The sequence below is a fragment of the Astatotilapia calliptera genome, chromosome 2 (assembly GCF_900246225.1).
Source record: "Astatotilapia calliptera chromosome 2, fAstCal1.2, whole genome shotgun sequence".
NCBI classification, from domain to species: Eukaryota; Metazoa; Chordata; class Actinopteri; order Cichliformes; family Cichlidae; genus Astatotilapia; species Astatotilapia calliptera.
The window spans coordinates 6,196,373-6,220,443 of NC_039303.1; the positions used below are offsets into that span (position 1 = coordinate 6,196,373).

Sequence of the window (24,071 nt, forward strand, 5' to 3'; positions counted from 1 at the left end):
GAACTATAGGGTGTTCTTGGTTTTTCACAGGAGTGCATGGAATCCTGTAAAAACTTTTTTCATCATCATTATCATTTTATGACTTCTAATTTTCACTTGATAATTTATAGTCACTGTGTCCATGCTCTAATTGTGACTATAAGTGCCTAAATAACTGGAAATTATAGGCAAGGCAAAGCTTCTTAACTTTTGTAAAAGAAATAATAATAATAAAGATATTTTTTTTAAAAAAAACCTAACAAAAAACAAAATAAGATTGTATTCAAGGTACACAAAGTTTAAAAAAAAAAACTCATTAAAGTCATTGTTATCAGTGCAGTGTGGGTTGTGTGACCCTAATTGAGCTTCCAGCTACTCAAAGAAGCGTTAGCAAGTCCCTCATTGGAACTATGACCAAGCTATTGTGATATAAATTTAAAAAAATATCACACATCTGCTATTATTCTTATCCCAACCAACCTATAAAATGTTCGAGCATAAAGCCCCAATGTCTTCTAAAAGATTTAAAAGATTTATGAAAGATTTATCTTCATCACACATTCATTGATATCACTTTAATCCCATGGGCATTGATGTAGGTGAGGAGGACCTTTGCTCGCCTCTCGATAACATCAATTAGCTTGTCAATGCCCTGACGACCCCCTTGGCTTTCCCAGTATGTCTCGTCAAGGAACAGAGATTGGAGAAGTTTTTCCCTCAGTTTTCTGGTTTTCAGCACAGACACAGCTTGCTCTGGAAACCTAGAAAGGCATAAGAGGAAACAGGAGGAAGTGTAGTCACACTGTAATACTGTGCAGATTCTATACATTAAACATCCATTCGCTTCCGCTTTTCCTTTTCAGGGTCGCGGGGGGTGCTGGTGCCTATCCCAGCAGTCATAGGGCGAGAGGCGGGGTACACCCTGGACAGGTCGCCAGTCTGTCGCAGGGCCAACACACAGAGACAGACAACCACTCACACTCACATTCACTCCTGCATTCACACCTATGGGCAATTTAGATTTTTTAATTAACCTATCCACACAGGACTGTGGGAGGAAGCCGGAGTACCTGGGGAGAACCCACGCAAACATGGGGAGAACATGCAAACTCTAACCATGTAGCTATTTATAGGTTATTTCTAAGCCCAAACTCCCCAACAAGTTTCATCACATCTGACTTTCATTTTTGCAGAATGGAATTAGGCATGTCCAAAATGTAATTCTTCATAGATATGGTAAACATAGGTGGTGACATTGTGATTTAGCTAAACAGTTCCTGCAGTTCCTCTGGTCTGAAGATGCCAATGATAACAGAATGTTTCACTAAAGTCGACTATTAAATAAATTTGTGGAAGTGCCAAACCCATAAAAAATAATTAAGAGATGGCAAAATTAAATGTCTGTATTTTATACCAAGTGGTTATGACATGTTGTCTTTGTACATCAGCAACCTTGAAATCTGAAATGTTTTTGCTTTTTTCTTCTTGGCAGTAAAAACTGCATTTATACAATCACATAACTGGAGGTTTGTGTAACTAAAACATCACTTGAATCAAATGACGGGTTACTCATACTTTTAGCACATTGATGGGTTTTTTTGACATTTTAATAGCTTTTGAGTGGGTAAAAGCTCCCTTCATTCAAATTAAATGAAAAGTGAGAACCGTATATCATGTGAAGCAATTGGACAAAGCCTGTCCTACTCTGTACGAGATGACTGTGAATGAACAATGGTAAAAGTTAAAGTGGTGCTCTTACTTAGAGATAGTGTTTTGTGATTTGACTTTAAGGTGCAGTTTTTGCCTGTCTAGAATCAAGATTCACCAGAGCCATGAACAGGTTGCTATTTATTAAATGAGTTTAGATTTTTACGCATTTATATTTTTCAGATAAACTTTGTATCATTACTGCTCAGAATTTGCTTAGAATAAAATGTCAAACATTGGTTATTTTGGCTTTGAGAAAAGTCAGCGAGATAACACCTCTTCTGATCTACATGAAATTAAAGTTCAAGTTCAAATTTTATTTACCACATGCAGGTTGCCCTGCAGTGGAATGAACCAGCCCCCAACCTTACACACACAACACAGACATCACATGGGGATACAAGTCAGAGAACGGTTGCATTACAGAAAACCACTGAAATGTACACTACAATGGGAAAAATAGATATTTATTGTATCCTATGATCTTTCATCGTCTTTTATTTAGAATTTAGCTTTTATGGCTTTATCTTACATGAATGCCAGAATGGAAGGTACATTTTTGCTGGTGAAAACAAGGATTCACATTATGTGTCACATTCATAAACATGTTCTTGCCATACCACAGATTCTCTGCTGTCTCCTTAGCGAGTCCCTGATTTATTGATCAAAAGGATGGATAAAATGAAAGGGATGCCTGTGAAGTGTACGTTTACAAATCCACATAGACCTGTGGTGCATAAAGCGATGTGTTCTCATCATGGGATGTCTAATAATGCAGAAGATGTCTTTTGGCACGTGTTTCTTCACAAACTGCACACTCGACCTGCAAACTACCATTTTTTTTTAACATTTAAAGTATTGTAACATTATAAGTTAGAATTGAAAATTTTAAATCATAAAGTACACTTTTAACTTTAAAGTTTAAAAATTCACAACCTGCAGTCACTGATTTGTGTGTGGGTTGGCCAATTACTGTGAACCAAATTCAGAGTTTCCGAGCAGATTTGGCATAGATCCCAGATGGAGATTTAAATATGCTTGTTGAGTGTGCTGGAAATTTTCAAATATGTTGTCAAGGGCGGAAATGAGAAAAACAGCTGCTGAAAGCAGCTAAATCCAGACTGTCCACAGATGTTCCTACTCTGTGTGGACATTTTTTTTATCTCAAAAAATAAGTACCAATACACAACTCAGGGTCATTGTTTTGAATGTTGTGCAGATTTTTTTCTTTTTTTTTACAAATGTAGAAGACTGTCTGACAAATTATTACTTTTAAACAAGTTGATCTATATGTAAACAGCAAACTGGATTTACACAATTACTTGTTGCTTGCACAGTTTTCAGTGTGTAATCGTTTTAAAGACATTGAAGCTCAAACAACACTTGTAGTATAAACAGCAGCTTTATCACTTGAAGGACATGTTTCAGCCTCTGGCCTTTTTCTGATATATAATTATTTGTAAACATCTGATTGAAATTAATTTGATCTATACCTCATAATAAACAAATCATATAATCTATTTCATTATTCAACACTGCATGGCCAAGGGATTAAAGCTGTATTTTAGGCTAGGAATATATAGTAGTAGGAATATATAATGTTTTTTTAAAACATTATATATTTAAACAGGTTAATTAATTATTAATTCATGTTAATGCTCCAAACTTACTCTTTGATTCCCGCCAACAGCCTGAAGTCCAAGTTGTCCTCATTACGGTCAAAGAATCCCTTGTTGTTGGTGAAGACCAGGTGTCTGGGGTTGTGGCTCCTGTAGATGATGTTTTCTAGCTGTATGTGGTTAGCATCTTGACATTTAGCATGGTAACCCAGTTCAATGCACACATCCTGCTGCCGAGGCCTGAACCCACAGCAACCCTGGTCCAGGCGGTTGTTAATCTAAAAATACAGTTCACACATTTCTTCATTAAATGTTTGGAGATGATATTTTGAGACTAAGAGTGCAGTTCAGAGTGGCATTCACAGAGTTTTCTTATTCAATGGGTTTTCTTTTGCGTTTTTATATTTTTAATGACAAAGGTAAGCACAGTTTTACTCTGAATGGGCTTACTTTGCATTTCTGATGATCTCTCTTTATCATGATCTAAATAATAATTTCATGAATAGATAACATTCAGCTGGCAGTGAAAGAATACAAACCTAGAGAGGGCTGGCAATTGCACTGACTCTATTGTACCACTAGTTTACTGGACATCAACATCAACTAGTCATGTAGACTGCTGAGTCACATGACTGTACAGGAAACTCACTTAAGTATATCAGGCTTCTCCACAGGGAATGACAACCCTATATTTAGCTACAGCCCTCATCCATTCTTAATCCGTTATGTGAAATCACTTGAGTTGTGGAGGTTTCAGACAGTGCTGTCAGAGTAAGACAAGCTGAAATGTCACACATAGATTTAGATGGGACTAAATGCTGCTCACAGGCGTGGTTTTCTAAGGCCTGAGGTTTAGGGTAACCTGGATGAATAAGCATTTGTAAGGCTTTGAATTGGACAAAAATGAAATAGATCCTTATTACCTTGCAAACAAGCATCCATGCAGCTAATAGTAATAAAACAGAGCTTTTCCAGAGCTGTCACAGAAATACAAATGTTATTTGTAGCTTGACTTGATGAAAAATTAGAATTTATTAGTTATTCAAATATCTAAGACGATCGTCTGCCTTAACACTGTAGGGTGCTGGTGTGTTACATTTAACAGAAAACTCAATTGCCATAATAATAACAATAATATTAATAATAATAAAGTTAGACTAAAACTCATTGGAAGTTATTATTGGTTTTAAAATTTATTTTATTTGAAATATAAAACAAGGCAAATATATATATATATATATAGACATTCTCAGTTTCCTTCATGTCATGCTAGTTGTTGTTAGAGGAACTGTATGAGTTACATTAACTTTAGTGTGCAGGCATTTTGATCTACAAAACGAGAGGCTAAGTCAGAATTTAAAAAAAAGTACTTTTGTGATAAGAGAGGAGTTTCTTTTCAGTTCACTAATGTCTTTGACAAGATGTTTTGTAACAATGAGGAAATATATGTGAATGATCAAAGTTGTGCCACCATGACCTCAACAGACAATTTAACTTATAAAGATTGTCAGTGTTTCCGAATAAGTATTTTAAGATTCGTCTGTCTACTTTGGTTTCTCTGTCATGATGATGGGGTAAAATGAGTAGTTCTCATAAAATGTGATTTACTGAGGCCTCCCATACAGGAAGCAAGAGCTCTCTTCAGCCAAATGACAATACCACTGAGAATTGTTTTTCTTAATCAGATATTGGAGCACATTTTCTTTAACAGTTACCTGTAACAAAAAGTCAAACAGAGCAAGTTTGCTCCATTCATAGTGATGAATTGCAGAGCAGCCAGAATCAGACTTTGGGCTGATGTTTTGTTGCCAACATCTCTGTTTAAGGGAGTTCTGGTACTCCCCCCATGTTAACTTCAAACTGGTCAAACCTGCAGCAAGGCCTGCTGGGTATAGAGATGCATCCCATGACACAACTGGACAGGACTGCCCATCTAAAGAGGGAGGAAAGAATAATTACATGCTTAGATTTTAGCAGCTGTTTCTGTTATTAACCAGAAAAAGTCTATAAACACTTTTTACACTCATGTTACCAGAACTTATTCCCTGCAATGATGAAGACTGTCCACACACCGATTATCATATTTGGTGCAAATATGATAATCGGTGTGTGGGGTGCCCAAGACCAAATAATGAACTAACTCATAGACATGTAAAAATATTTCTAAATGTATTATGCTAAAAATAAAAAGAGACAGACATTTCCCATAGATGGAAAAAAAATGGTTATGCAAGAAAATGAGGAAAGAGGGCAGAGGTATCCTGTCACTAGCTGAATATGGCCCCGAAATCTGTTTAAACCCTTGGGCTGACACTTTGTGACGTCATCATGTAAAATACATTATTTGCGCTATTTATGAAAAAGGAGGATGTTAGTACTTTTTGGTCCTCTCTTCCCCTGAATATGTGTATAAAATGTGTATTCCCTCAGTTTTTGTTCCTTCTTTACTATTAATGTTATAAAATGACAATGAGCAATGTGAATAATGTTTTTCCATTGAATATGAATTAGGATTAGGTAGTCTTGCTCAAAGACCTAAAAAAAAATATAATAAATATATATATATATATATCACATCCACGAGGACACAATGTGCAGGTGACGTTTTGGTGTCCACCCCCAAAGAACAAGGTTCTTCTTGATTCCAAGCCTGAATGAATCTGTATTTCACATAGACCCCATTAGTGGGTTAAGGTAACAAATAAACAGTTTTTATGGTATGGCTAATCTGTAGGTTGCAGTTTCTGTCGCTATATCAATAGACACTGTAGTGACATTTGCACAGTATTCTTAGCATGATGAAACCAGGCAATGTAGTTAGAATAACCATAAACAAAACCGTATATTTTTAACAAGTGTCAAAAAAGAAAACTTTGTCCATGTGCTTGATGACCTACCGTATAAAAAGCGAAACTTTCTGCTTACAGCTGGCAACGTCCTATTAAGCCCCAGCACTCTGTCCAAATGAAAAGCAAAAACCTCTGTGGTATCCACCGGGCTGTGGATGACTCCACATTGCCCTCCGCATACAGTGCTCGTTTTTGCGTGCTGTTGGTTCGCCTGTTGAACGTTTGTCTCACCCTCAAATATCAGAAGCGAAAGAGCGTATCCATGAGAGACTTCTTTCATGCGCAAAACTTTGGCATCCGCAAGAAAGCGCATGGTTTTCACATCCTGTGCGCTGAACCATGGTGGCGGCCTTTGACTGTATATTCGAATTGAACTAATCTGAGAGTCTGCTTCTTCATGTTTATAAATTTTATGGCTTATATCCAGTGATTTATAGTCAACATCCATGGCTTCCTTCCGTGAAGTTATGGGTGCAAAGTTGCGCTTAATTTGTAACGCATCCCCCTCCAAAGTGCGACGTTTGTCCTGGGTAAAAGACAGATTGGAAGACTTATTTTTTCTCCCTTTTCTCCTCACTTTGGGTCGGATTGTACCTCTTATATGTGCTGGTTTTCGACGCTTAGTTTTTAAGGTTATGTACACCACGTTGTAGCGAGTCGGGACTATGAAGCTCGAATCGTTCTGCAAGTCTAGAGAGTGTGGCTGGCCATCGTTGATCTCCAAATTATACAATCCACGGGTGTGCCGGTACTTCTCATCAATCCTTCGGCTCCGGTGCAGTTGCGAGTATCCAACTTGTGAAAACACAAAAAGCAGATAGATTACACAGACAGACGCAATTATCAAACTTCTTTTTGAAAGAGGGCACCTGCGAAAGTTGCCGGTCAGTTTTAGAATAGGGAAACTTAGCCAACAAAAGTCAGACTTCCCCATTAGAATTTATGTCATTATCACGACTTTGTCCTTTTTGCGACAAACTCTTACTGGGGAGGAGCGCAAAACTTCCGAGGATTTCTGTGAGTAGAATGGAGGGCACAACTGCGCAGTGAATGGAGGGTCATGCTTGGATACCACCCTTCTCGGAAATGAGAAGCAATTTAAACCTTATAGTTTTTTCTCTCCTTCTCTTCAGGTACAGACTTGGCCAATGAGAGCCTAAATTATCAAGTTTTTGTTTTTTAATTAATAATTCAGCCCCGAAAATAAAATACACACAGGCCATGTGATATTCAAACTTCATCAAGTGCACTGCAATATCCCTAAATTAACCTTTGATATTTCTATGTCACGCTATTAAAATCCACATCGAAGCCCATTAGGGTACACCACAACTCCTTATGAAGGTTTATAAGGGGTAATGTAAACGTGTTTTTGAACTTACGCGAGATATAGACATATTTTACAAAAACTGAAATAAGGAAGTTAAGCACTACACAACATATTAACTAGGTTGAAAATGAAATAGTTTAAAACTAAATATTTGATTGCTACATATTATTTGTATGCGTTTCAGGCGACATCTGGTGGTATACTGTCCTAATTCTTCATGGCAACTCCCAAAGCTGTTTACGTTGTGGAGACACAAAAGCAGTAAAAAATTTCCTTAGGTGTTGGGAGAATGTGGGGTGGGCGCACCAGTCCACTTAGCCTACAGGATTTCCTTTTCTGAATTACAATAGTTGTGACCAGAGCTCGTCAATATAACTACAAGTGCTGTTTTCCTTGTCATTCATGGCCGACAAAGAGTAGGCCTAAACTAGACGATGTATAGTTAAAATAAATGTGTATATATATATATATATATATATATATATACACACTGTCGGCTATATATAAGCAAATACTATAAACAGCATTATTTTAAATGTCATAAGATAAATTACTCCAGAAAACAGACATGATAACAAGCCCTCATGGTTGTGTGTTTTCTTGTCTGTAAGTATATGCATATATGCGCTACATCCTCTGCAGCTGTTGTGTTACAAAGTGATTAGATAACTGGCAGCACCTGACTGACTTACCACTGCAGACACAGACAGCCTCCAGCAGTTTTTAATGTTGTAGACCTGAATTATCAAAAGCAAAACAAATATTCTGTTTTAACATGCTCCAAGCAAAATCCTTACTTTTTCTTTTATTCGTCTCTGCCTTATTGATTGCGAGCTGTCATATCGCTGAAGGTTTGTAAAGTATAATTGGTCTGTGATGAATAGGGGCTGCGTGTGGTTGCATTAGGTTAGTTTTTGTTTGAAGTCAGATTTGTTCTTTAACCTCTTGCTGTAAAAACTTTACAGGTGCAGAAGATGGCTACAAAAATGATGGAACCGGTGAACTGGAATCATTTAACATTACTTTTAACTCATCTAGGGCTATCTCACATTTTGCCTATGGAATTACTGCAAATATGGCTGCTGTATTTTTGTATGGAAGCAACTTTGTTCCTGTCAAAAGAGTAGAGACTGGCGATGGTGAGCATATAATTGTTTATTTTTCTGAGAGTTTGGATATTCTTATTTGTGTTATTTTTGGACAAAAGCTCCATTTTAAATGTTTACTTTCCAAGTGAGGAAAATCTACACTATTTTGCAAAGTTTTGAGACCATTTATCTTTGTGTTTTATTTACAGGTATGTTTTTTCAGTGGGTTACCTGTGCAGCAATATGGGTTGTATCTATGTTTGGAGACTTGATGCTTCAGTCACCCAAGTTCTGCCCATTTGCAATGCTTGGAGGTGTGCTTTGGGCCACAGGTATTGTGGAAGTTGAGGGGGGGGGTTGTTGTTGTTTGTTTGTTTTTTCTAATTTAACAACAAATAGTTTAATGCCAAAGGTTCCGGAAACTGGACTCTGGTGTCCAGCAGGATGTTGTTCTAAAATTAGGTTATTGATAGTCCCTTGTTGGACATGTGAACAGTTTTAGGGGTGAAATCAGTGTGACCCAATTTCATGCTTTAAATTCATAATGCTATGTGCTTAACGTTGAACAGATCAATGGGTATTTAGAGTGCAATACAAAATGTCCCTAAAACTTTTGTAGTGGCGAGTATTCATTAGTCATGTTGTTAAACAACAAACTGTTCAGGGAATAGTGTGACATAGTTGCTGAGGCAAGAACTGGGACATTGCAGTTCTCCAGGGTTTTCAAATTTGCCAGATCAAAACGTTTTTTAAAAAAATGAATTTAAAATGAATTGAATTGAAAGCTGCTTCATCATAATCTTTGCCATACCTTACTAGACAGAATCAAGTGCCACAGATGGACACAGACTGTTTGTTTCATGAATATCTCTAAATATCAGATATTCACTAGATCCTCATTCAGGTTTGATAGCATTTGATAGTCGATGAGGGTAGATGGCTTGAGTATGAATTGAGGCTGGGGTTTGGGGAAGACTTCAGAGGGGACTGGGAATGGCTCCTGGGTCAGTTAGACTCCATGTACTAATGAGAAGTGAATAAATAAAATATATTTTTGCATTCAGATATAGCAATGGAAATGGTGCAACCCTAACTTTGTCAGTAACATTTACATGTTAACTTCTTCCATCTATCCATATGGTCTACAGGAAATGTAGCAGTTGTTCCATTTGTTAAAGCTATTGGCCTTGGTCTTGGCATCTTAATTTCGGGATCCTCTAATTTGTTGATGGGCTGGGCCAGTTCAAGGTGAGTTGAGTTAATGGAATGTACACTCTGGATTGTAAATAAAATAATCCTGTCTTTGCATGACTTGGATTGAATGAAAAATAACTGAATTGGTCACTGATTATGTCTGTCCTAGATTTGGCTGGTTTGGGATTGCTGCACAGAACGTTTCACATCCAATATTAAATTATTGTGGAGCTGGGTTGTGTCTGCTAAGGTAAACCACGTTTGGAATTGTAATGACCCAGCCTGTGTTGTTTATTTACCCCCACCCAAAAACAGTGATGGCTACTGTCTGCTGCTGTCATTTTTCAAACCATATCAGCTGGATGTACATGACACTTTTTTTCCCTCCTTTGATTCAGTGGGCTGATCTTTTTCTTTGTGAAAGCGGATGTAGAGCTACTTCACAGTTCAGAAACAATTCCATTACTGATTGACAGAGTGAGTGTGTCACTGACTTATTTTTATCAGCTTGTCGAAGTAGGTTGATTTTAGAAAATACTTTCTTTTTATTTTCTTCCTATTCACTCAAGGCAAAAACTACTTTGTCTTAAAGCCTGTCATCACTTTATCATGTATTTTGTGTGGTGTACATACAAATTGGGTCGATGTTTCTCTTTGCAGAGAACAAATTCAGGAAGCTATGGACAAAATTCCTCTGAATCCTGGATCGACACTATTGGACCAAAGAGCAAACGATTCATGTGAGCTCATCTCAATAGGAGCCTCTCAGATGTGTGCATTATTACTATTAGCATTTTTCATTGCTGACAAACAATGGCTACAGCAGCCACTCTGTCATGGATTTTAAATCATAGATGAATGAATACAATTTTACGCTTTTTAATTATTGAAAAAGTAATAAAAAGTAAAACAATTCATTTACATTGCATCTTTTAAATGAAGGTCTTAGTTATTTGTTTAGAAGCTGCCTGCCAGTGTGGTTTTTAGGTGTAACAAGTTTTAAGTCATGACTAAAAACAGTTTCACACATGACAACCTTGCTCTTACTGTGAGTTTTTGTTTTAGCAGCAGAAAAAGACTTAAAATGTGAGCACCAGGCTGTAAATGTAGCAGTCACAGCCGATATTCAATAAATGTAAAAAAAAAAAACAGAGTGCAAAAATAACATCACTTTTGTGCAGTGTTTTCCTGCATACCCATTTACCCAAGCACTGTCAGTTTTTATCGGCTCTTTGCAATATCTTGGAATTAACCATAGAAATTGAATGATGTATCAGTGGAGATTTAAAATGCATTCTTCATCCAGTTCCTCAATGTATTCTGCCTCCTTTTCACCAGTGGTTTTCTCCTTGCTGTTGTGGCGGGCCTCATGTATGCTTTCTCCATCATACCGGTCCTGTACATTAAGAGCAATTCTGTGCACCATGACAGCATGTTCTATGAATCCAGTGTCTATGGTATGTTTTCTACTCAGGTACCACTTTATGCTGCACTTTTTTTTTTTTTTTTTTGCAAAGCTGGCTTGAAGGAAGTATTGAAGAAAATACATTTATCATAGATATAAGGATGGATCCAGTTGCTGCTTGATGAAATACTAGTCCCTCCTGAGAACCAGGTGTAATATTTCCAACTTAATTCCCGTTTCTATCTTTCTATCACAGATCTCGACTATGTTCATGCACACTGCTGTGGTATTTTCATTGCAAGCACTGTGTACTTTGCCATCTACTGCGCTGCCATGAATACAAAGCCGAAGCTTTACTCCAGAGCTGTACTTCCAGGTAGAACATTATTTCTGAAAAGGCACTCTTCCAAAGCCTATTGTATGACCGTGATCTTTAGTAATTAATGATTGGGCTGCTTGGAACAAATTTGGAATTCTACTCAGGTTACTGAGTGATGATTTATTGTGAACAAGCAATCAATGTGTTTCCTTGAAGAGACTGAATTTATATTTTTAAATTACTCTAGCCTTTTTTTTTTTTTTTTTCCTCCAGTGTTTATGAACATGCACTTTGTATGAAAGCTTTCAGTAGCCGTTTTTTTTTTTTTTTTTTTTTTTTTTTCCTTTCCCATGACTGGAGGGGGGAATGTCAGTCCAAATTTTTCTAAAATGTATATTCAGTGACATGAAGTTTAAAGTTTGTGTGTGTGTGTGTGTGTGTGTGTGTGTGTGTGTGTTTTTGTTTTTTTAATTGTTTTCTCAGCGTTCCAATTTTGAATAGTTACAATTTTGCGATTATGTGATGTATGTATGGCAAAAAAGTGGAAACAAGCTTCCATAGTTTTGTTTACTTTCTCTGAGTTCAGGTTCACACCCTACTTGTATACTGGCAGTCGATCAGCGTCACCCTGTTATTACTACTTATTGTGCCAGGTTGCCCTTTACTGTCACTTTTTCAATGGTCAGGGTTGTCAGATGGACTAGACACAAAAGGTAAGACTTTACCCAAAAATACACAGCAGGTCAATCTTGTGGGAAAAAAATCTTTTAAAGCTAATTTTAACCTCTTCCTGTGTGGTTTTGGTATGGCAGGTTTTTGGTTTTTTTTGGGTTTTTTTTTTTTTGGTTAAATAGCATATTTTATGACACCCTGAGATGTGTACCTTTTTAGAACCAAGCTAGTTCCAAAGGTACATAGAGAGTAAAAAATGTGGGGGTTAAGAATATTAGAGTGAAAATGGTGAAAATGTCAAACAAAAAACCCTGAAGCCTTGGACAAAGTACAAAACTAACAGATTTCTATAATGTGTCATACATTTCTCACAGAAGGGAGAGCAGTCTGGATACATTTTGTGAATTCTTTCCCTTGAGTAATGTAACCTGTGTACAATTTTATACTGAATTAGGTAAGACCTCCTGCCAACAATCTTCCGATAGGGAGATCATATAACGGCATGTCACTTGTCCTGTGGCGACTCATAGACACACACTTTGTTCATATTGCTAATCTCTTATTTTGGTTTTTGGTTTTGTTTTGTTTTTTCCTTTCTAGATCAAAGGAATCATAGGAATGTTGTTTGTTTGTTTGTTTTTAATGCATTTTTACTCAAACATAAGTACCTTACGGTCTCCTCTTGCTCTTCAGGTCTGTTGTCTGGACTGATGTGGGCAATTGGGACATACTGCTGGTTCCTGGCCAATAACTACCTGAATTCTGTCATTACATTTCCAATTGTCACAGTGGTAAGTGCAACATATTCTGACAGCTGGGAGGATTCAATTAATAAGTAAAACAATGAACATTCTGAAACTACTTGGACTGCAGATTGATATTGAAGGTTTTCACATTGTTCTGCATTACATGAATATTTTCAAAAGAAGTTGGATCTAAAATACTGACAGCATTTTAAGGGTGTGTCAGAGAGACTTAATTTATCCCCAAGGGCAATTAAGATGATACCTTGTCGACCTTGTTTTGTATACAATACAAAAACATCACATTGGGGAGACAGGTCAGGCTAGGTTTCACTGACCGGTCGTTAGCACGAGCAGCGACCCAAACTGAAACAATGGAAAATGCACAACATGAGGAAAGAAGAGGGGGGGAAGAAAAAAAAGAAAGAAAAAAAAAACCTCCCCCCAGAATGAACTCCAACAGGGAGATCAGTTTGACAACAGGGAAAAAAAAAAAACACCTGAGCACATGGATCATGACATCTCACAACACAGAAGACATAAGCTATTGAGCTACGATTTGCAGCTTTCTTACCAAATTGCATTTCCCCAGAAGCAATGTAGCTGGGGTAAAGCATGTTGCAACAAGATCAATTAAGTGTATCCTTCATACATGGAAAAAGCCATTAGGGCTTAAATATCATAATCTAGATTGTCTATTGCATTGAACCTTTAGTGAATGTTCGATGTGTATGCACAGCATAAAGTGCTAAACGGATCAGACACTGTTGGAACAAATGGCTAACCCATTTATATCCTGTTCTTTTAAGCTGGTACTTTAGTTTCATCAAGTCAATGGTCTAAGCTCAAACAGCTTGTTTGGTTTCCTTTCTTCAGGGCTATGGTCTGGTTGCTGCTCTGTGGGGGTGCCTGGTGTTTAAAGAGATTAAGGTAACGATCAAAATATTAGCTAGTCTTGTTTCTTGACTGTACAGTAGCTCAAAGGCTTGCATGTAAGTGTGCCGTTTACAAAGGGGAGATTCTAAACAATATCAAGTTAAACTGCAGTTGATCAGGAAGGCATTTACCATCCCAAAAGGAGGAATTTTTAATTAAATGTTTCTGAGAAAAATCATCCTCAGATGATTAACTTCTCCCACTTTCTTTCCGCAGGGCTTGGCGAACTGCCTGATCTTCTCATTGGCCTCATGTGTTGTGCTGACCGGATCTGTGCTGACTGCCATATCAAATCTCTAATAATGCAGAACAGTCAAACATCTAATTTTCTCCATTTTTGTTTTCTGTATCAGTGAGGAGAAAAGGCAGTGTTTGCTTTTTATAAATGCATTAAATCATGTTTAGAAAAATTGAAATATAATTATAAACCTTTTTAGTTGCATAGCAGAAACCTTATGCTCTGCAGTTAACTGTTAGGAAAATATTTAAAGTGGATTTGCGTCTGGACTTTGAAAATCTATTTGGTTTGTTACTAACAAATAAATAGCACAAATGTCACATTTAATGCATCACACAGCAGCTGCTGTTTTCACTAATCGGGACTGGCTTTTCCAGCATTGCAGAGGTTGTGTATATATGCCACTGAGGTCTACTTTACAGATGTAAGAAAAAGATGGTTAATGCTAGACTGAATACTGCAAAATTGCTATTAAAACACTTGAAATTCCACCAATAGCATCTCTCACATTTCCTGGGGTTTGTATGCAGAAAAAGATGGTCAACATGATGTGCTTGATTTCTGGGATGGATTAGCTTTTTCTGGGATGGAATAGCTTGGGGTTGGGGGGGGTCAGAACATGCATACTTCATAGAAGTGCTTTTATGGCTTCATTGGACAGGTACAGTGAAGACTGACATGAAAGCAGAGGCCAAGGAAGAGGGAAGAAGACCTGCATCAAAGGGCCGCAGATTAGACTCAAATCCGGGCTAGCTTTTAGCCATATGGCTGCCTCCTTTTTCCACTGAGCTAAACCAGCGCCCAGAAAATGTCTTTCTGAAAGTGCTAGATTAAACTAAACAATAAACATGATTTGTAGAGATTGATACTGGCTTTAACATGCCACACTAATGCTGACCTTTTATTTTAATGATTAAAATGTTACTATATTACTTATAACACCAGATTTTAGAACTCTGTCTAGACAAACATCTGGTGACACCAGCGATCAAAATCGCAGTCCTTGAAAGCAGAGGCAGACATTTGATACAGGGCTTAGCCCTAAAAGGTAGTATGCACATGGGATTGCTTTTAATTAAGCAGCAAGGCAGAACAAAATCAGGGCTGTATCAAGATACGAGGACTAGACCCTAGTGATGTGTGGATCGATCCTGAAATATCGATTCCTCCGATACCAATCATTTATGTTCTAGAATCGATTCTCACATTAAAATATCGATATTTTAGTAATTTAGGGTAAATTTGTAGTTTATCATTAACAGGAACACAGTGAAGAGGCCTGCCCTTGCATGTTAGGCAGGCCTCTTCTCTCTCTGAATTTAAAAGTCTTCTTAAAACATATTTATTCGCTGAAGCCTTTGGCATTGATTAGAGGGGTTGACTCAATTTGTTTTAACATGTTTCAATTTATTGTATCTGTTTATTTTATCGTATCTCATTTTAATTTTCTTTACGTATGCTATTAACATGTACAGCACTTTGTGAAACTCTGGTTTTATGTTAAAGTGCTTTAGAAATAAAGTTGGTATGGTATGGTATGGTAAGAAACTATAACATTCTGATTGTCTACATTCAAAGGAACTACTTCCTCTTCCGCCTTTCATAGTCATGTGCAAAATATGGCTGTATAGGGCTTTGGAGTTGACGTCAGGCCGCAATGTGTTGCAACCTGGCGTGCGCACTCGCAACAATGGCTGAGCGTAAACGGAGTAATCTGTGGACGTATTTTACCTCCACAAACAGCCAAGGCGCGGTTTGCTATACATGCGGCAAGACAGTGAGGTGTTGTGGCAACACTACTAACCTCGTCAAACACCTCAGAGTAAATCTTATCACAGAATATGACAAGTGTATGTTCAGGCGAACTGAAGAGGAGGAGAGGACAGGTTTTGCTAGGGCGAGACAGACATCTCTCACGGGGTCCTTTAGTGCTGCAGGCAGGCAACGTTTTCAAATAGCGCACAACTTCAAGTTTTATTTCTATATGATAATTCTGCGTTATTAGGCAATAAGAACAAGTAGTCTGATGTCCTGTAATCATTATGAAGCTATATTATTATATTATTTTTACAATTACATAATACAATAATATATGAAATACAATGAAAGTTTTTGTACAAAGTATCAGTATCGGATCAGTATCGTCGATACCACCCTGAATTTTACTTGGTATTGGATCGGAAAGTAAATCAGTGGTATTGCACATCACGACTGCTAGCTAAAACACCGGTGTCGACACATAAGGTGCTGTCATAGCCTGTCAACGACATTGATTAGCTGCGTATATACGAATCGCATTATTGGCTGGACTATGGGATAAGGTGACATCATTCTAATCTCATACGGGAGCAGCCACACACTTACTAACACTGCAAAACAGAATTGTTAAAGTATTCATTTTAGTTTCAATTCAGGTTCGATTTTTTTTATATGTGCAACGCAGATTTTCTGTGCGCAGAGACTGTGCCAGCAGTGCGCAATTGCGCACGCGGGCAGCTTAGTGGGAACATTGATTCATAGTATAGGCCTCATCTGACTGACACAAGTTCATTTCCTTACTCAGAGCAGCGTGAATTAATGTATAGAGTTTTAGGTTTCTACAATAAAACAATGAAATCCTAGTTTTAGCTTAATGTTTTAAATGCAACTTGATCTCTTTTATATTGAATCAGTAGTCGGTGTACTAAATGGCACAATTATGTTGCAGCTTAGAATATAATCTACATCTTTCTGCCTCTGTGAATAGTAATGCAGCTCTCATATTGTAATAATGTGAATATGTGAGCGATGATGTGATTGAAATGAGATTGTGAAACTGAATTGTTTTTTAAAGCAAATTTTTTTTTCATATATGTATGTGCTGTGAGCTGAACATTTCATGCTTAAAGATGCTCATAGACCATGGATCATCAATCTCGGTCTAAATCGGAGTCCACCTTGGACAGATCCAAAGCAAAACAGTATCAGGCTTGGATCAAACTGGGATCCAGTCCTCATTATGAAATAGCTCACCACTTCAGTTTGTTATTGAATTATTAAATGTAGCAGTAACATGTAGACAGTTCTATAAAAGTTACGTTGGCTTTTAACGTTAAAAGTTTATCTTCATTAAAAACCTGGATTTTAGCTACAAGTTAAACACTACACTGCTACTCCAATGAGGAGTAATTTGCCAAAACATCTCTCTTAAGAGAACGACTATCAGTCAAAGATGACATTTCATCAAATTGTAAATGGTTAAACATGGGTTTTACAGATTTGGAGAAGGGTGGCAGATGTAATTGACAGATAATGTTAAAAAAAATTCTACCAACCGTTAACCATAATTCAATAATCCTATAAACCTAATAACCGGATGCGCTTTTAACTTTTATTAGAATGAGATTTTCACCACTACAGTGAAAAGTGTTTAGATACTGTGTTGATAAAGTACAAGGGAACAATCAGTGCTTTGTCAGTTTATTCAGCATTCAAGGACAAGTATTTTTACTGACAAATAGTGCACATATGTTTTGGGCTAAAACATTTTTGAACATTAAACTACAAACATTTTTAACATACAATTGGCAAATTAGCCAATGCAATGCAAAACTTATTTAAACTTATTAAAATATACTGAACTTTTGATAAGACTCTGTTACATGTTAAGAGGACAAGAAGTACAAAAACATTTGTGAACAGCCAACACGAACAGCAGCACTTGTAGTTGCAAAATATTTATGTTTTGAAAGAGAACATTTACTCAAGTACCTACTCTATGCTTCATTAAATATTATCAATGACTTAGAATAGGTAGATCCGCCTGTTACGGTGACGGGTGGCAAAACGTGTTACAAAGTCATCCAGGCTTAATGATATTGCCCTTTTCCTCTCAATACTCAAAACTCCAGTATTCAGTCATAGTTGTTCGTAGATGATTTTTTTATAAGCTTTAGCACTGAAAAGCTACGTTCACAAGTAGCACTGCTGACAGGTAAAGCTAAAGCTATTCGACATAAACGAAAAAGCTGATGAAACACCTCTTTGTAAGGCTCTAGGAAGGTAGTAAACCCCAAAATACTGGAGAGTTCATTCCCACACCCCGCTCTCCTTTGAACAACCTTTCTAGCTTGATACAGCTCATGTTTGAGGTCTTCAATATCACAGTCATACAGACCAGCCAAGCTTACAACTATTTCCTCTGACAAAAAGCTCTTACTCTTGGGGTTTAGTGCCTGTATACCCCTCATAATATCACAATTGGTCTTGTTGAAGCGCTTCTCCATCTCTGCATGTACATGGTCAAGAATGGGGTAAAATACTTCCCTCTTAAACTTGTCCTTGTCATCCTCCTTACACCTGTGTTGCCCGATTGGAGAATCTACAAAATAACCCTTTAGCCTGAGGCTCTCTCTCTGCACCCTTCTCTTAACTGTCTCAGAGGCAACAGTACACTTTTCTGCAATATCCATTGCGTCTTGCCACAGCTCATCAAAACAGGATTCACTTCTATATTGGTCCAAGGTGTCTTGAAGTGCATGAATTAGGTCTACAGCCTTTGCTAGATCAAGAGATGGAGACTGAAGTACATCAGAAAGCAACTTAATTTCCCCTAGAATTTTTCTAAATGTGGATAAATTGCCAATAAATGTGAGGTCAATTTGTGCCAACAGACCCCGTGCCTCCACTGATCTGTCACCGCTGTTCTCTAAATCTATCTCATGTAGCACTCTTAATATAGCTGGTAATCTGTCCATTACAGTTTTGCATGCACTGTAACGACATGCCCACCTGGTATCACTGAGTCTCTGAAGCTCTCTAGGAGCCTCTGGATATATGTCTTTTTTAACTGTGATCCATTTTTGGTGAACATATGAACCTGACATGTAGACATACAATTTCTGCAACAATGAAAAAAAGCAGTGTGCTTCAGGGACTGCTTTCACTGCATCAACGATAACAAGGTTAAGGCAATGTGCATTGCAATGTACATAAAATGCATGTTTTGCCTCTGTTTTGATCCTGGCTGCAACACCCCTGCATTTCCCTGCCATTACTGACGCCCCATCATATCCTTGGCCTACAAGATTGGATCTATATTCAAGGCCATACCTTTCCAGACACTGTATGATATTTTGAGTGAGCCCTGCCGCATCTAGCTGACTTGCTCTCTGGAACTCTAAAAAACTCTCTTGAACAGCCCCATTGTAGTAATACCTTAGTACTAATGTCAGTTGCTCTGTTTTCTTTAGGTCTTTTGTTTCATCTGCAATCACAGAGAAGTACTCACTCTCCTTTACTTCTCTGATAATGTCTTCACGTACCATCTCTGACAGACATTCGATTACTTCATTCTGAATGGTGTTACTGGTATATTTTGCATTTCCTGCAGCTTTCATTTTTTTTGCAATCAGTGGATTATGCTTAGAAAGAAGTTCCATTAACTCTAAAAAGTTCCCTTTGTTTTGTGATGTATCTGTCTCAAGATGCCCCCTTTGGGAGAGGTTTTGCATAGCTGTAAGGAGAAGTACTTCAGCAACAGTTTTGATATATATGCGATTTTCCTCTACTTTTTTTTTATATGCCTTGTCCAAAGCATCATGCACAGATGAATCTGTCAAAATGTTTTTCTTATGTTCACTCCAAGCATACATGGCATTCGTATGACCTTCAGATTTCTCATGCCCCTTAAAACCTCCATCTTTATACATTGCCTTCTTCCAGTTTGAGTACCCTTCATGTGATGTAAAAGGAGTTTCAGAAGCATTTGGAAGGGAAAAGTGTCTACATGCAAAACAATAGACAGAGTCCCGACTTTGAGAATATTCCAGCCATTTGTGTTGTGAATACCATGTCTTGCTGAAGGCCCTCCTCTTTTCACCATGTACTGTTCGAGGAAATATCTTCAAGTGTGGCTGTCTAGGTCCCTCCGCTGGATTTTGAGATATATCTAAGTATGGGAGGATTCAATTTAAAAATCAATGAAGAATTGTTTTTAATCTAGAACAACATCTCTTGCAAAAGTGACAGTATCAATATTATAAAATATTTAATGCACAATTAAAGGCTTTCAATATTAATCTATAAAGTAAGATTGGAGGTTAAATACCATGTGGATGGCCCGGTGTCGTACATGATGTTGTAGGAGAAGATGTTTCAAAAGGCACCACATCCTGGTTATCTGGTGGATCATGAACAGGTGAAGAAGTGCGTGGGATAATATAAAAATATTACATTTCATTAAATAAAAAAAACATGTTATTTAAAGCAGGATTTTGTTTTAATTTCCAATTATGTACCACAATACATATATTTACTTATTTAATTATTTATTCCCAAATATTAGGATTTGTCCCCTATGGATCGGTTGAACACCTGACAATATAAACATCCCTTCCTTGCATTTTCCTTATTCATTCTCACATACCTTCATTTGTAGAAATCACAGGTGAAAATGATGACTGCTGCTCAGTCCACCTTTCCCTGACATTGCTCTGTCCTTCTGGTGTTATTTTAGCCTTCTTAAGGAAGAAATTCTCAATATTTTGAGATCTTTTCATTCTCCACTCCTATTCTTCTATCTATACTGGTTGGCCCTGAAGTAATAAAGCAAAAACTTAAGTCACAAACAACAACTTTCCTGATGTATGACCTTGACTGGAAGTCAGGGATGTCAAATTCTTGCCCTTATGGACCCTATCATGCATGTTTTAGATGTTACCTATACCAACATAGCCAATCCAAATCAAATAATCCCCAAACACCTAGTTGTGCACAAGTCTGTAAATGATTCTTTAAATCAGCTGTGTTGAAGTATGGAAACATCTGAAACCAGGAGGACCAGAACTGCACATCCCTGCATTGAACATGGCACAAACTTTGGTAATATTGATGTATAAAGAACAACACTGGCTGATGATGAAGTACAGTCAGGTGGCATGGCGACACTGCCAGTATTAACCTGCAACCAAATCTGCAGCTCCACACAGCAATGTTACGACTTGGATTATATCTTATAACTAATAACTCTTATGCTAGCTCCCCCCAGTAGCCTACTGAAATATTCGGCAGTTGCCGAATATTTTTTAAGTGTTATTTTTTCCTTGGTATTCTAATTTCACTGAAGTTTACTAAACTCAACAAACTTAATATTACTTACCAGGACATTTATTCTCTCATCATTTTCTTTCGCCGGAAAATAGCTTTCTGTGGTGCTGTCTTTCTCCTTCCTTTGCCGATGCTGCATTCACTTACACTCGGATATCTGAGCTTCACTACGAAAACGTAATCGTACATTTGATATTTAATTGAATTTTATTGTTTTAGCTTCGGGGTGGCACCTGGGGTGGCCAGTCTGGTTTGGGGGGTGGCCTGTGCCCCCCCAGGCCACCCCGCTGGACACGCCATTGCCTGTTACCAAGTGAGCTCCATTGATGATGGCTTTCTTTCTCTACTCACGAAAGCTTAACTCAAGGTGAACATGCTCACAGTTTGGTGGACTTACTCTAATTAGCTTTTCTCTGAGTTAATCAGCTCTAGGTTAATGATTAAACTTCTATTTCATTTTTTAAATCTCAGTTATGATCAGTCATCAGCACATTCCAGATGACGGAAGAAAAAATTACATGGCTTTACATAGAAATTCGTTAGGTGCAAACACCAATCAGCAGAGAAAATCCAATTGTATGGAATACAGCTGCATGCAGTCTGCAAAAAATGAGGTCAGGAAAAAGTCATAATAAAAATTAGAGATGGCACGATACCACTTTTTAATTTAAAGTTCATACTCAAGTTTTAAAAAACAAGAGACAGAAGCTATTCTGTTATACCTGTATGCAAAAAATACACTGCACCCAAAACATTTTATAGTTCAGCAACACTGATCAATCTAATAAATTTGAACCTACACCATCCTCCCTATTCTGGTATTTTAAAGAGTACTTACCTACCTAACTAATAGGGTTGCCAACTCCCAGCAAAAATATTAGGAAACAACCCCCCGCCCTTAATCGATGTAATCAACTTTAATTTAATGCAAGTGTAAAACAAATGCACAGAAATCAATTATTTTTCCACAACAATTAAACAACATCTTTCTTCAACTTAATTGCAGACTGCACAGATAGTACCTTCCCAAAGGAAAAAGTACTATAGCTTACTGGGGTGTATATTAGACTTTTTAGTTACTATATACAATAATGGATTTCTATACATTTAATCAGATGACCACTTTTGTTGTAAGATTCAGATAATTATTTATTCAGTTTTAAAATGACGTAACCCCTTTCCCTGCTAATGCCCTACCTGCCCCCCTGGCAAAACTTTGCTAGACCCGCCCCTGCACAGTTACCTGCCGTCAGCTATGTAGAAAAGGATCCTGGTGTTATTTGTCTCTCAGAAACAGATCATAACTTCCCTTCAACTCATTCATGTCACCTAAAAGGTAAACCTGTTTCTCCATCACCTGCTCAGCTCTGATGATTCAGTAAGGACATCTCCTGGTTTCATCTTCATGTTTCCATCTCACCACATATCCAAACAGATATCATGACCAGCAGCTTTTACAGCCGTGGCTCCAGCAAACATCAGCTGATACTAGAAAGTAATATTAAATAAATTCTAACAACAGCTTATCACGCTTAAACGTGCTGCTGTTGTTTATCCGCTGGTCTCCTCTTTCTAGCGCAAAGTGGGCAATAAACAAACAAGAAAGACGGGACTTGCGGCAGAAAAGCCGATCAGCTGATCATTGATCAGTTTCATGTTTGAAGTAATAACAGGAGAGGAAGGGGGAGAGAATGAGAGAAGTAGATGCAACTGCACAGCAAAGACAGAATAACTCCAGCTTTGTGTCTATTTTTTAATTCTAGCTGAAGTATGGGACAAATCGCTTCCTTTTCACCTCAATATGGAACTCCGATGCCCAGTCCAGCTGTGGCTCAATATCTCAGTTGTTAAGCTTAACGTGGAAATACTATGCAAACATCCAGGGATGAACTTACACACTTGCTTTACTTCTCTGGGATAGTTTTCGCCGAGATGAAATGCTGTGGTTAGGAAGCATGTAGCGAGGCTCCAAATGCTCCAACAGACCGCCGAAAGGTCTCGCAAACAACAGCCGCTCTATCACTTCACACATACTGCGCCGATGCGCCGAGCTGGGTTACGCCAAGTAGCGCGTTTTGTGAGGTGATTTTGTGATACTTCGGATCGATTACATTTTTTATTTCTCTCCAATATCCAATCCAGTAATTTAGGTCAGTATTGGACCCATATCCATACTAATATTGGATCGTCCATCTCTAATAAAAATCGTGTTGTCATGTCACAAAGATATAGTATATATTGTTAAATGACTGTATTAAGCTTTTCATCACAATTTCACTTAACAATGTGAAAATATCCACAAAATAAACACAAGGCTATATACAGAATAAAACCTCTGTCCCTTTGTTGTCTAAACAAAAATACCTGAATCTTTGTGAGCCTTTGAGCACTATCAAATGTAATCTGGAAGTGGGAAGAACACCTTTTGAATGGGAATCCCAGTGAGCTATAGGAAACAACATCAGCAGCTGCTGTTTTTCAAAAAGTGTTGTGTTGAATCCTGCTGTGCTTTGGTCATTCACACATCAATAAGTGTCATTCTCATCATATCATTCAAATGCCCCAATACTCCACAAATGGATTAGCATTTTAACTGGTTCAAAATATTATTTAGAGTTCCAGCTTCAGTTACATATCCAAGTCAAACCTAGTCATTTAGTATAAACAACATTGGCAAGGATAACAATAAAAATTATATATATATATATATATATATATATATATATATACATATATATTATTTTTAAACACACACAATGGGAAATGGAAAGAATGGAAATGCCATGATCATAACATTCTGATTTATTAGGATTAGAAAATCCATCCATCCATTCGCTTATCCTTTTCAGGTTCGCGGGGTGCCCTGGAGCCTATCCCGGCTGTCTTAGGGCGAGAGGCAGGGTACA

General features: G+C 37.5%; 2 protein-coding genes across 2 annotated transcripts; one reads left to right on the forward strand and one right to left on the reverse strand.

Moving 5' to 3' along the window:
* Positions 1–260: 260 nt before the first annotated feature.
* On the reverse strand, positions 261–7,560 carry gask1b (golgi associated kinase 1B). The gene is made up of 4 exons (XM_026182742.1): positions 6,203–7,560; positions 5,021–5,238; positions 3,357–3,583; positions 261–740 (listed from the first exon to the last, which is right to left on the reverse strand). Exons 1-4 carry the CDS (start codon positions 7,086–7,088, stop codon positions 533–535), a joined length of 1,539 nt encoding a protein of 512 aa, XP_026038527.1. The 5' UTR covers positions 7,089–7,560; the 3' UTR covers positions 261–532.
* Positions 7,561–8,124: 564 nt separating this feature from the next.
* On the forward strand, positions 8,125–14,570 carry tmem144b (transmembrane protein 144b). The gene is made up of 12 exons (XM_026182750.1): positions 8,125–8,335; positions 8,450–8,623; positions 8,782–8,904; positions 9,721–9,820; positions 9,936–10,016; positions 10,165–10,243; positions 10,427–10,506; positions 11,105–11,223; positions 11,428–11,547; positions 12,856–12,953; positions 13,782–13,835; positions 14,058–14,570. The coding sequence occupies exons 1-12, from the start codon at positions 8,260–8,262 to the stop codon at positions 14,139–14,141; spliced, it is 1,188 nt and encodes a 395-aa protein (XP_026038535.1). The 5' UTR covers positions 8,125–8,259; the 3' UTR covers positions 14,142–14,570.
* Positions 14,571–24,071: the final 9,501 nt, after the last annotated feature.